This window comes from Phacochoerus africanus, chromosome 1, assembly GCF_016906955.1.
Source record: "Phacochoerus africanus isolate WHEZ1 chromosome 1, ROS_Pafr_v1, whole genome shotgun sequence".
In the NCBI taxonomy this organism is placed as follows: domain Eukaryota; kingdom Metazoa; phylum Chordata; class Mammalia; order Artiodactyla; family Suidae; genus Phacochoerus; species Phacochoerus africanus.
In genome coordinates this window covers 218,155,391-218,168,901 of record NC_062544.1, presented here as the reverse complement: position 1 = coordinate 218,168,901, position 13,511 = coordinate 218,155,391, and the positions used below count along the sequence as shown (strand labels likewise).

Below are 13,511 nucleotides of genomic sequence, written 5' to 3'. Positions count from 1 at the left end.
TCAGGAATTCCTGCATGGTCTCCCTTAAGAGAGCTACCTGCTCAAGGGAGACAAACCCTCTCAGGCTTGAAGTGGAATGAGGCTGACTGGACGCCGAGCCCTGGATTGATCATTCTGTGCTTTGTCTTGCTGTCTTTACTTCCTAAACATGTCCTCAGCGCCTACACCCAATTCTTCATTCTGGCCTCCTCTCTTTGTTCAGCTCTTATCTTTTGCCGAAATGTTTATAGTCTCCTATTTAGATCTGGACTTCCTGCTCCAGTGCCTTTCCCACTCCCCCGCATAGCCCTTGGTTTTTCTTTCTCAAAAAAAGATCTGTGCCCCTGAACACATCAGGTTCAATATATTCCACCTGTTACACGGTCCTTTGGGGCATAGCCTTTCCCTCGATTTTCCATACTTCTCCTGTCGAATACCTGTTCATCCCCACATGGCACATCCTCTGTGTCCTGAGTGCCTAGATAATTGAGAGTGATGAATGTATCTGAACACCCATTTAAATTCTACAGTCTTGCAGTGGAGAATTTCTCTCTTTCCCTGATCATCTAATCAAAGAAACTGCATAAATGCTCTAGGTTAGTTTTATGTGGGTATTGTCTACATTCCTACTGTTGTCTCCATAGCCAAGTGAAAGAGGTCTGCTCTCATTTCTGCAGTAAGAGTGGGTACCATCAACAGGCACAATCCAAGTGGCCTCTCATGTCTCATGCCAGGTTGGCCGGGGGACTTTCACATTGCCCCCTTCCCACATCGTGACTGCTATTCATTTGGGACTGCTTCCATGGCTTTTCATGAGCCTTTTCAAGAACTTTTCATGATCTTACCTAGGTGGTAGGCTTGAGAAACAAGATATGGAGCATGCTTAATAGGAAAAGACCTGCTCAGGTGGCAACCTTGAACCCTGCAAGTCAACTAAAATAACACTGCCTATGGGAGGAAAAACTTCTTGGAGGCTCATGGATAACTTGCATGCAAAGAATTATAGATTGTGGCAACTAGTTTATAGCTCCAAGTGTCTCAGAAAATTAGCTCAGATCCCCAAAGACATCTGAGAGAATAAGGATATATGCATCATCAAGAAATGACTGAACAACAACAAAAAATTGTTGTTCTCTATAAAGAGCATGATATATATATATATATTCTCTATAAAGAGCATGATATATATATATATATTCTCTATAAAGAGCATGATATATATATATATTCTCTATAAAGAGCATGATATATATATATATTCTCTATAAAGAGCATGATATATATATATATATATATCAAATTTATGTAAATTTGATATATATGGAGCAGCACATGGAGGTTCCCAGGCTAGGGGTTGAATCAGAGCTGTAGCCACCGGCCTACGCCAGAGCCACACAACGTGGGATCCAAGCCGTGTCTGCGACCTACACCACAGCTCACGGCAATGCCGGATCGTTAACCCACTGAGCAAGGCCAGGAATTGAACCTGCAACCTCACAGTTCCTAGTCGGATTCGTTAACCACGGAGCCAAGACAGTAAATCCCTTTTTAAATTTAATTTATTTTATTTTTTTATCCTCTGCTTTTTAATGGATCTTTTGAGGACACTAGTGAGCCAAGAAAGGTTAATTGTGCTTTGTAACATAGAGAAACAAAGTGAGCTGGGATTAGCTGAGCAGATAACATCAGACACCAAGTTACGCTTTTGGGTCCTTTATTCTTTGTTGAGCTGTTGGCTTTCTGACATTCCGGAACAAAAATTCTCCATTACATGCAAGGACTTCAAAAGTGTTTGCTGATGCATTGTTAGAAAAGTCTATGGTGACAGAGTTGGGGAGTGGAAATTTATTCTGAGAATTGGAATCCCTAATTTATCCCTCAGCCTTTTCCAATTGGGTCTTTAAAAAAAAAAAAATCCAGCTGGGTCTTTTTTTTTTTCCCCAGTCATTTTTATTATTTACCTTTCCAGGAAATGCCGGACAAGACCCAGATAATGTTGCTACAGCCATGATTGATGCCATTGAAGACTTTGTGCAGAAAGGATCAGTTAAGTCTATGAAAAAAGTTAAAGTTGTTATATTTCTGCCTGAAATACTGGACGTGTTTTATGCCAACCTGAAAAAAAGAAGAGAATCTCAGCCTCCTCCCCAGCAGTCCATGATGTCTAAGATTGCATGTGAGTTGTTCATTTGCATGAAAAGCATGTTCTTAAGATTGATGTCACATAAGAAATAGCAACCCTTTTTCCTAACTTCTTTTTGGGATAGTTTACTAGCTTTTTTCCAGGTTTATGGAGATATGATTGACATACATCACTGCATAAGTTTGAGGTGTACAGCATAATGGTTTGACTTATATGGTGAGATGAATGCCACCATAAGTTTAGTTAGCATCCATCATATATAAATATAATAAAAAAGAGAAAACAAACAAAAAAGGATCATTTTCCTTGTGACCAGAACTCTTGGGATTTACTCTCTTTACAACTTTCATATACATCATACAGGAGTATTAACTACAGTCATTAAAGGGTTCTGGACCCAATTCCAATGTGTGTTTAGAGGCCTCCCCATACCTACAAACAATTTTCAGACTGTAGCAGGGTGTCTGAGGATTCAACCCAATACTGACACCATCCACCCAGAGATGGAATCAGATTCTACAGGTCAAGGACTCAGTGCCGCAAGACTGCTCTCCACTTCAGACACCAGTATTTGGTCATCTGAATGACCAAATATATTTTTTTTCTTGTAAATCACAGTATTAGAATCATCATTTTGTACCTGTCATCCCTAGTGTTTATTTATCTTGTAACTAGAAGTTTGTATCTTTTGACCACCTTTCTCCAATCTTCTCCTACCCTTACCCCCCTTTGTGCTATATATTAGATTCCAGTTATAAGTGATATAATATGGTATTTGTCTTTCTCTTTCTGACTGACTTCACTTAGTATGAGAGTATCTAGTTCCATCCACGTTGCTGCAGATAGCACTATTTTGTTCTTTTTCATGGCTGAGTAGTATTCCATTGTGTATATATACCACATCTTCTTAATCCATTCATCTGTCAATGGACATTTAGGTTGTTTCCATGTCTTGGCTATTGTGAATAGTGCTGCAATGAACATACGGGTGCATGTATCTTTTTCAAGGAACGTTTTGTCTGGATATATGCCCAAGAGTGGGATTGCTGGATCATGTGGTAGTTCTATTTTTGGTTTCCTGAAGTACCTCCATACTGTTTTCCATAGTGGTTGTACCAATTTACATTCCCACCAACCGTGCAGGAGGGTTCCCTTTTCTCCACACCCCCTCCAGGATTTGTTATTTGTTGACTTGTTAATGATGGCCATTCTGCCAGGTGTGAGGTACTATCTCATAGTAGTTTTGGTTTGCATTTCTCTAATAATTAGTGATGTTGAGCATTTTTTTTCGTGTGCCTGTTGGCCATCTGAATATCTTCTTTGGAGAAAGGTCTATTCAAGTCTTTTGCCCATTGAAAACTATAAAACATTGATGAAAGAAATTAAAGAAAACACAAATAAATGGAAAGATAGTTCATGATGATGTACTGGATTAATATTGTCAAAATATCCATACTCCTTAAGGCAATCTACAGATTCAATGCAATATTTATTAAAATTCCAATTCATTTATCACAGAAATGAAACAATCCTCAAATATGTATGGAACCACAAAAGACTTTGAATAGCTAAAACAATCTTGAGAAAGACAAACAAAGCTGGAGGCATTGCACTTCCAGCTTTCAAACTATATTACAAAGCTGTAGTAATCTAAACAGTATGATATTGACATAAAACCAGATATACAGATCAATGGAACACCACAGAGAGCCCAAAAATAATTCCATGCGCATATTTCAGTTAATTTACAACAAAGGAGCCAAGAACATACAATGGGGAAAATATAGTCTCTTCAATAATCAGTGTTAGGTACTTGCTTCAGAAGCACATAAATTGGACATCTATATGCAAAAGAATAAAAACTGGACCACTATCTTAAACCATGCACAAAAATTAACTCGTAATGGATTAAAGACTTGAATGTAAGACCTGAAGCCACAAAACTTCTAGAAGAAAACATAAGGGTAAACTCCTTGCCGTTGGCATTGGGAATGATTTTTTTGGATTTGACCCCAAAAGCACAAACAGCAAAAGAAAAAATAAGTAAGTGGAACTACATCAAACTAAAAAGCTTCTGCATAGTAAAAGAAATCACCAACAAAATGAAAAAACAACCCACTGAATAGGAGAAAACATTTGCAAATCATATATCTGTTGAGGTTAAATCCAAAATATGTAAAGAACCCATACAATTCAACAGGCAAAAACTCGAACAATCTGATCTGAATAGATATTTGTTCCAAAAAAGATACACAAACAGCCAAGAAGCACATGAAAATGTATTCAACGTCATTCATCATTAGGGAAATGCTAATCAAAACCATAACGAGTGATCACCTCATGGCTATCATCAAAAAGATAAGTAATAACAAGGGTTGATGAGGATGTGGAGAAAAGGAACACTTGTGCACTAGTTTGGGGAATGTAAATTGGTGCAGCCACTATGAAAAACAGCCTGGAAATTCCTCAAAAGACTAAAATATATAACTCCCATACAATCCAGCAGTTCTACTTTTGGGTATACAACTGAAGTAAATGAAATCACTCTCTTTAATTCATGTTCATTGTAGCATTATTTGCAATAGCCACAACATTGAAGTGTTGAAAGATGAATTGTAAAGAGAATGTGGTGCATACACACACACACACACACACACACACACGTATATATGTGTATATGTATAAAATGGAATTATATACATAATGGAATATTACCCAGCCATAAAAGAAGGAAATTCTGCCGCTTGCAACAACACAGATGGACCCTGAGTTCATTATGCTAAGTGAAATAAGACAAAGACAAATAGTGTATGATAGTACCTGTGTGTGGAATCTTAGAAAAAACAAAAAATGAACTCATATAGAGGACAGATTGGTGATTGCTAAAGGTGGGGTGGGGAGTAGTGGTGGCTGGAGGGGAATGGGATGAAGGTAGACAAAAGGATAAACACATCCAGTTATAAGACAAACAAGTCCTGGCGATGTATAGTATGGTGAGAAAGAAAGAGGTGTGTGTGGGGGGGGGTGCGGAGGGGAGAGAGGGAGAGAGACAGGAAGAAAGAAGAATGGAGCAGGGTGGGAGGAAAGATGAAGGAAAGAAAGAAATAGCTAATCTTCCTTTCTTTTTTAGCATTTTTGGGCTTCTCAAGTAAACCTCCCCCAAAACAGAATCTTTTGGTTTTGGAAAAGAAAACAGAATCAGCCATTTTTCAGGTGTGTGGGGAAAATGTAAAATGCGTGGACCACGCCCTCTCCTGGATACAAGATCTCATTAAAAAGGAACAGTTGCCCTACTACAATGAAGATGAATATATCAGATACTTTGACGTAAAGGAATATCAGGAATTGAATGAGCTTCAGAAGAAGTTAAATATCTCCATTTTCCTGGAGCGTGAAAGACCTTTGGTTGAGGTTTTTGGAATTACCACCGATGTGATACAGGCCAGAAATGCAATTGAAGACATGATCAAGAGAGTTAGATCATCCAAAGAACAAGAATACCTGGCAGATCGTACCTATGATTATGTGGAATGGCAATATCAAGACAGTAACACTTTTCAGAGTTTTGACAAGATAACCAACATGCAACTGGAGGATGCAAAGAAACAAAAGAAAAAGACAATTGATGTCAAAATTAATCATGAGAGCTACACAGTAGACTTGAACACATGCATTGCAACAGACGCAAAGGGAAAGACCTTACTCGTTCAGCGCTATGCAAAGAGTGAAGGTAAATCAAACTTTCATGCTCTTTGTCCATTACTTTTTGCCTGCGTTGTATGTTTTACATACATCAAAATGTTGTCCAAGTGGATAAAATTCAAGTAACCCTTAATGAACAAAATAGACAACTTGGTCTCTATGCTTAAGGAGCTTACATTTTGGCCAGGAAAATAAAGCCTGGGTGCCCCCAACAGCTGATGGTGATTATCTTAAAGGTCATAATGGTCAAATATTGCGCTTCCCCCCCCCCCCATCTCTACAGTTTACAAGCTTCCCAGAGCAGGTTTTGTTGGGGGAGGTAAAGACTGTTTCAGTCAGGAAGGGCCATGGGCTTTAAAGAAAAGTAGCCCAAGACTTTCTAGAACAAAAGGCTGAAGACAGCCATCAGAGAGTGGGCAGACTCTGTGTCTGTAACTGATGACCCAGAGTGGATGGGGAGCCTGTAGGATCTTCTCCCAGAAGTGACTTCCTTCTCTGCCCTGAGGATAAAATGCCTTGACACACATATCAGGAAGTAGCCTTCAAGATTCCCAGGAAGGGAATGCTTGCCTTATGTAGACAGCCATTCCTGCCTTTGGACCACATCAGCACCCCATTCAAAACTACTAAATTGGCTCTCAGTGTATGGAAAGATCAGAGTGAATGACTTCCTCAGACTCTGAGCAACCCTGGGGCAATATCCAGTCAAGTATAGTATTCTGTCTAGCCAGAGGGGAGACAGAGCTGCCACCACAACCTGCCCCACAGCGAAACCTCCCACCCAACTCTTAAGGATGCTGTGAAGAATAATGAAAGAATAGATGCGGAGGGCCTTGTGGTGGTGGTAAGTTCTGGGGAAAAGCCATGAACATTTGTAAATAAAACAGTAGTGACTATTTATGAAAAAATGGTAGGGAAATCATTTCCTGTTAAATTATTAAATTACGACAAAGACTGAACAGAATATGCAGCTGAGTTATACGACACCAACAGTTCTCAAACCTGGGTGTGCTTCAAACATAAGATGCAGGTACCCAGATTTTATTCTCCAGAGATTTTTTTTTTGTCTTTTGTCCTTTTAGGGCAGCACCCATGGCATATGGAGGGTCCCGGGCTAGCAGTCGAATCGGAGCTGTAGCCGCCGGCCTATGCCAGAGCCACAGCAACGTGGGATCTGAGCTGGGTCTGCGACCTACACCACAGCTCACGGCAATGCCGGATCCTTAACCCACTGAGCAAGGCCAGGGATCGAACCCATATCCTCACGGTTCCTAGTCGGGTTCATTTCTGCTTCGCCACGACAAGAACTCCCCCATTCTCCAGAGATTTTGATTCAATAGATCTGAGAGATGATGATGATGATGATGATTTGTCATTCTAGGGCCGCACCCATGGCATATGGAAGTTCCCAGGCCAGCGGTCTAATTGGAGCTGTAGCGGTCGGCCTACACCACAGTCACAGCAACATGGGATCTGAGCCACGTCTGAGACCTACACCACAGCTCACAGCAACGCCGGATCCTTAACCCACTGAGCGAGGCCAGGGATTGAACCCACAACCTCATGGTTCCTAGTTGGATTCGTTAACCACTGAGCCACGACGGGAACTCCTTTTTTTTTTTTCTTTTTAAATAAGCATTACGGTTGGTTCTGATGTCGGTTATCCGTGGTCCACATTTTGAAAAACATTCTTCTAGAAAGATAAGGGGCTTCTTGAACACCTTGAATTCAGAGATTGTAAAGCAAGAGCAAAGATGATATTCAGTTTTTCAAAGCATACCAGGAATGTGAATGACATAGATGAGCCTTCCCAGGTGTGAGGATATTTTCAAACATCTGCTTTGCAGTTGAGATCCCCCCAAACTGGAGTGATATGAAGCAGCAGAATGTCTGTGTGGTTGAACTACAGCGTAACCATCCAGAATACAAAATGGTGGCAAGCAAGTTTAATGAGACCTGCTCAAACTTCACCATAGAGAAGGTAAGCCTTCCACTGACATGGAGCTTTGTACATGGTAGAAATAAAGGGTATCATAGTCTTGGATAAGTAAGTTTCTTTTCACTCACTTTCTATCACATTTTTTTACACAGAAGTAACTATTTTATGGCAATTCAATTTGAAATTCTAGATTCTCCTTGTGTCACCATGATTACTGAGACATTGATATTGTGTCAGTTATTACAATATCATATTAGATGACCATATGGTATTAGAATACTGAAGATATACATTTACTTTGTGAAGGAGGCTAATAGAAATTCCAAGATATGACTCCCAAGCTCGAGGTGATAACTAGCAAGCATGGCAGAGAGATACGCTGAGGTCCCTCCAATCAGGACTATGTGCTTCTGCCCCACCATTCACAGATCAGCAGTGCTCCCTTCCTTGATAATCCAGTGGGCCCTTTCTTTTCTTGTTCATCTCCGTTATTTTGGCATCTTCTGCTTTTAAACATTACTATCGCTTTTTGAAATTGTGTTCCCTTGACTTCTGGGCAATATTATTTTGATGCTCTTTCTCCTCCTTTAATTTTCATTATCCCTGGCATCTGTGTCTCCTCTAAACCCCCAATCCTAGCTTACCATAGATTGATTTAATTTTATTATTTTTTAATTTTTTTATATTTATTTATTTATTTATTTTGGCTTTTTAGGGCCACACCCATGGCATATGGAAGTTCCCAGGCTAGGGGTCAAATTGGAGCTGCAGTGATGGCCTACACCACAGCCATAGCAACTCGGGAGCTGAGCCAAGTCTGTGACCTATACCTCAGCTCATGGCAACGTTGGATCCCCAACCCACTGAGCAAGGCCAGGGATCGAACCCGCATCCTCATGGATACTAGCCAGATTCGTTTCTGCTGTGCCAGAATGGGAACTCCCTTATTTAATTTTATTTTTTAAGTGTGTGTTCCTAGGTGGGCTCAAGCTCACAGGATTTATATTTTGTCTCTGAACTTCACTAGGGAATGGTTTTACTCTTCGTGGCTGCAGCTCTTACTTCAATGTTGGTAGCCCCCAAGTCAACATTACCAACCTGGATCTTTGACTCAAGCTCTAGAACGTGCTCCCAGTGGCCTGTAAAAATCTCCACTCAAATATCTGCCCACTAAGTTGCGGGGAGCTGAGAAAATGCAGGGACTCAAAAAAAGGACCTTGCCTGATGGCAGAAAAACCTGAAGGCAGGTTCTTAACCAAGAAAGGGAGCCCACCCGAACAGTACAAGCCGAAGGTGGGCTTTTGGTCAGGAAAAAAGCTCACCTGAACGGTGCATGCTGAAGGTGGGCCTCTGGTCAGGATGAAAACCTGCCTGCACGGTACAAGCTGAGGGCAGGCCTCAGGTTACACAGCTCTCACTTTGATGTTGATGGGGAAGAATTGGGGCTTTCCTGGAAAACAATTTCCATGTTTGCACTGGAGAATATGGATTGTTTCTTGAGTGACTTAGTCTTTTCTGCTGTTTTATTTGTTATTCAGTTTTCCTCAGTCTTCCCTGATTATTTACTTATTATTCTTATTTCCTATTCTTATTGTCCTATGGTGATTTGTGACTTAACAAAATTATAACAATAGTATAATAAAAATTTTATTCTGAAGGGCTTTTCCCCTATTTAAATCCAACTTAGTTAAAACATATTAACTAGTTATATAGTAACTTTAGAGTTAGGATTTTAATGAGGTCCATAGAAGTTAGCCATATCTTATCCAAAAAACCTAGCTGTGAGTTTTGTCTTTGATTTTAAAAGCTTTTTAGTGATAGCTAGTTTAATTAAGTTGGTTTATATTTACTTACACTGTCTCCCTGCCATAACGCATTGAAGATAAACACCAGTCTACAAAGTTTGTAAATGCCAAATTCTTGTGTTTTATGGCCTCTTCAAAGTACTCACTAAGCTTAGTTAAGATAGAGATCTTAAAACAGGATGCATAGCTGCTACACCATGTAATAGTTAACCAATGTACTTTCAACACTGTAATGTAACCTGCAGTGAAAAACTGTCTATATAATCAACCACTGTTGCCAATAAAGTTTGAGCAGTCCAGCGCCCTGAAAGAAGGGACAAAGAGGCTGTCTCCGTAATTGTACATTCGCCGACGCCACATCCCTCTCCAATCAGGAAGTGCACGCTCCCTGGCCACTGGAGCAGGTCTCCGGCACTAAGTCAACTTCCCCAAAACCTAACTCATCATCTCTTCATTTCCCTTTCCTTTCCGCTTTCTGTCCTTGCTTCCACTACTTTCTGAGTACAGCTAGAGATCTTTGAGTATCTTCCCTTCATCCTTAATAACAAGTATGTCAATAAGGCCTGCATTTTCTTTCTCTGGAAATTTTTTCTATTTGCACTGCTACCACTGTTTATTCATGTAGTTAAGCACCTAATAATTCAAAGAAGATCTGAAGTGTCCTACAAGGATATATATCATACCTTCAGATAACATCAATAAATGAAGAAAATGGACAAAAAGAAAAGAAAGAAGGGTAGGGAAAATAAGATAACATAGAGGTATTGTTAGTTCACAAAAATACATCGCATGAGGTCCTAGATAGTTACTAGAGGAGGCCCTCAAGTTTGTCCCTGAGATTCCTAGTAGACTAAGCAAAGAAGTCAACACTCAGCTAGAAGATTTATAATGTCCATAAATCAAAAAGCAAAAAAGCATTTGATCAGAAGACTCACAGTTTTTCATAATGCTGCAACTGACTCCTGAGGGAATTTTCCAATGAATAAGTATAGAAAGTCCCAGAGAATATTTTCAAAATCATCCTTATAATAAATTCAGTATCATTTTTTTTGGGGGGGGGGATGTGGCATGATGTGGGATCTCAGTTCCCAAACCAGAAATTGAACCTGAGCCACAGTGGTAAAAGCACCAAGTCCTAACCACTAGACCACCAGGGAACTCCCTCAATATCACATTTGATACCATTTTTTTTCCATGTAAGGAGGAGAGGAACAGGTAAGAGATTAAGAGGTTAAAACTTCCATTTGTACAATAGCTGAGTCACAGGTATGAAATGTTCAGTGTGGGGAATATAGCCAATAATCACGTCATATCTTTGTATGGTGGTTGATCATAGCTGGACTCATCGTGGTGACCATTTTGAAATATTCGGAAGTGTTAAATTCCTACGTTATATAATAGGAAGTAGCACAGTGTCGTAGCTCAAGTATACTTCCAAAAAAAAAAAAAAAAACCCAAACAAACTAATTCATAGAAAAAGAGATCAGATCTGTGGTTATCAGAGGCAGGGGGTGCAGGGAGAGAGAAGTGGATGAAAGGTAGGCAAAAGGTACAAACCTGTGGTTATAAGATAAATGAGTACTGGGAATCCAGTGTACAAACATGATAAACATAATTAATACTGCTGTATGTTATATGTAAAAATTGTTGGGAGAGTGGATCCTGGGAGTTCTCATCACAAGGAAAAAGGGTCTTTTTCTATTTCTTTAATTTTGTTTCTATATGAGATGATGGGTGTTCATTGGACTTGTGTTGATCATTTCATGATGTACATAAGTCAGATCCCTATGCTATACATCTTAAACTCTACAGTGCTGTATAATGTAAACTATATCTCAGTAAAACTGGAAGAATAAGTAAACTTTGCTAAATTGATAGAGCGATCCCTCTGTATATACCAGCTGAGCAAAACAATTAGATGTGGTACCAAGAAAATGTAATTCACGTATGCAGCACTTTGGTGGCCTGGTTCTGAGATAAGTATCATTCCAAATACCAATTACAGCCCTCTGGTAGTGGCTGACTGGCACACTGGGATGAGATGCCAGGTCCAGATTGAGCAGGACTGCCCAGCTGACCCGCAATGTCTGCAGTGGGCCCTGGAGGCTTACCATGTATTGGCAGACCTTGGCCAGAGAAACGACTTCATTACCCTTTTGTAGTGGAAAGCCTTTCTTCAAGTTAAATCTTATGTGAAATCCCAATCTATAGCACCAGGAAAAGCAGAGCTAGGTTGTACTTAAGGCATCTCCACAGAGGTATCTAGTAGTGTGAAAATGCCAACATGGAAAATGAGTGGTCTGTCATCTTCCGTGACTGTTAAGTCTTGTTGCTAAGATTTTTGACATTCATAAACTTCCACCTAGATTCAGCAGTTTTGCAATATTTGCTTTTTCCCCTCACTCTCGTTTTGCTGAAACAATTGGAAGGTGCAGATATCCTGACACTCTTATATATTTTAGCATAAAATTGACATTCTCCTAAATAACACAAATAGCATTATCCTATGTAAGAAAATTAACATTAATTCAATGATATCCAGTAGAGAGTCAATATTCAAATTTCCCCAATTGTTCAAAACAGCTTTCTTATAACTTCTCCCCAATCCCTACCCCAATCTGGGCTCACACATTACATTTGGTCATTATATCTCCATCATTTCTTCTCACCTAGAACACTATTCTCCTGCATTTTTAAATATTATTTTTCATGATACTGAAACTGTAGAAGAGTTTAAGCTAGTCATGTTATAGAATGTTCCACCTTCTAGCTCTGCCTTGCCTAGATTTTTTTTAAAAAACCCAAGCAGTTTTCTTCTAGATTCTAGACTTGGCTGATTCTTCATGGTGTCATTTAATTTATTCCTCTATCCTCTTTATTTCTGATAAACTTAGAGTTAGGTTGGAAGGCTTGGGTAAATTCATATAAATATTTTTTGCAAGAATATTTTGTAGGTGATGCATCAAATCAGAAGCTTTTTATTTATAACTATAACGGATTTACAATATTGTGCTAGTTTCAGGTGTATAGCAAAGTGATTCTCATATATATATAATTTTTCTATACATATTTACCCTTTCACCCCACTGCTTTTCAGTCCTTCTTGTACTTCCATGCCTCCATCTGGGGTCATTTTCCTCTAGATGTAGTATTTCTTTAGGGCAGGTCTGGTAGTGATGAATTCTCTCAGTTTTTGTCTAAAAATGTATTTCAACTTCATTCTTTGAATAATATTTTTGATGAGTACAGACTTCTGAATTAGCTGTTATTTATTTTCAAGCACTTTGAATAAGTTATTCTATTATCTTCTGATTTGTTTCACTCTGCACTTCCCTTCTCTCCAAGAACTTAGCCCATCAAATCCTTTCACCTTCAAACTTCTTTCTTACTAGCTCTTCTAGTGGTTGTTGGCAAGAAGATTGGTCTGATAAAAGTAGTTTATCAGGAGTTCCCGTCGTGGCTCAGTGGTTAACGAATCCGACTAGGAACCATGAGGTTGCAGGTTCGATCCCTGGTCTCGCTCAGTGGGTTAAGGATGCGGTGTTGCCATGAGCTGTGGTATAGGTCACAGACGTGGCTTGGATCCCGTGTTGCTGTGGCTGTGGCATAAGCTGGAGGCTACAACTCTGATTTGACCCCTAGCCTGAGAACCTCCATGTGCTGCAGGAGCGGCCCTAGAAAAGACAAAAAGACAAAAAGACAAAAACAAACAACAAAAAAGTAGTTTATCATAGTCAGAAGACTGCTGCTAAAATAAACCTACTAAGTAAGGCTTAAGATTTATTTGCAGGGTTTTTTTTAACCTTAGAATTAATCCCATTAGGAATATAGAATCCGATTACCGTGTTCAAAATTACTTAATTGTTTTCTTTAAGTAGTTATTAAATTTAACTTAAATAGTAAATATAAAATTCTCAGCAGCATATATACTAAAAAGAGTGAG

At 39.4% G+C, this 13,511-nt stretch overlaps 1 protein-coding gene across 3 annotated transcripts in view; it reads left to right on the top strand.

Annotated features, from left to right (window-relative positions):
- Positions 1–13,511, top strand: part of PARP14 (poly(ADP-ribose) polymerase family member 14) — a 55,681-nt gene that overhangs the window by 39,527 nt on the left and 2,643 nt on the right. For 2 of the 3 annotated variants that reach the window (XM_047790805.1, XM_047790796.1), the window contains exons 13-15: positions 1,949–2,155; positions 5,253–5,852; positions 7,672–7,805. In XM_047790805.1, coding sequence (XP_047646761.1) covers positions 1,949–2,155; positions 5,253–5,852; positions 7,672–7,805 — 941 coding nt within the window. The remainder of the gene's footprint in view (positions 1–1,948; positions 2,156–5,252; positions 5,853–7,671; positions 7,806–13,511) is intronic. The other variant, XM_047790813.1, reaches the window with a different exon arrangement.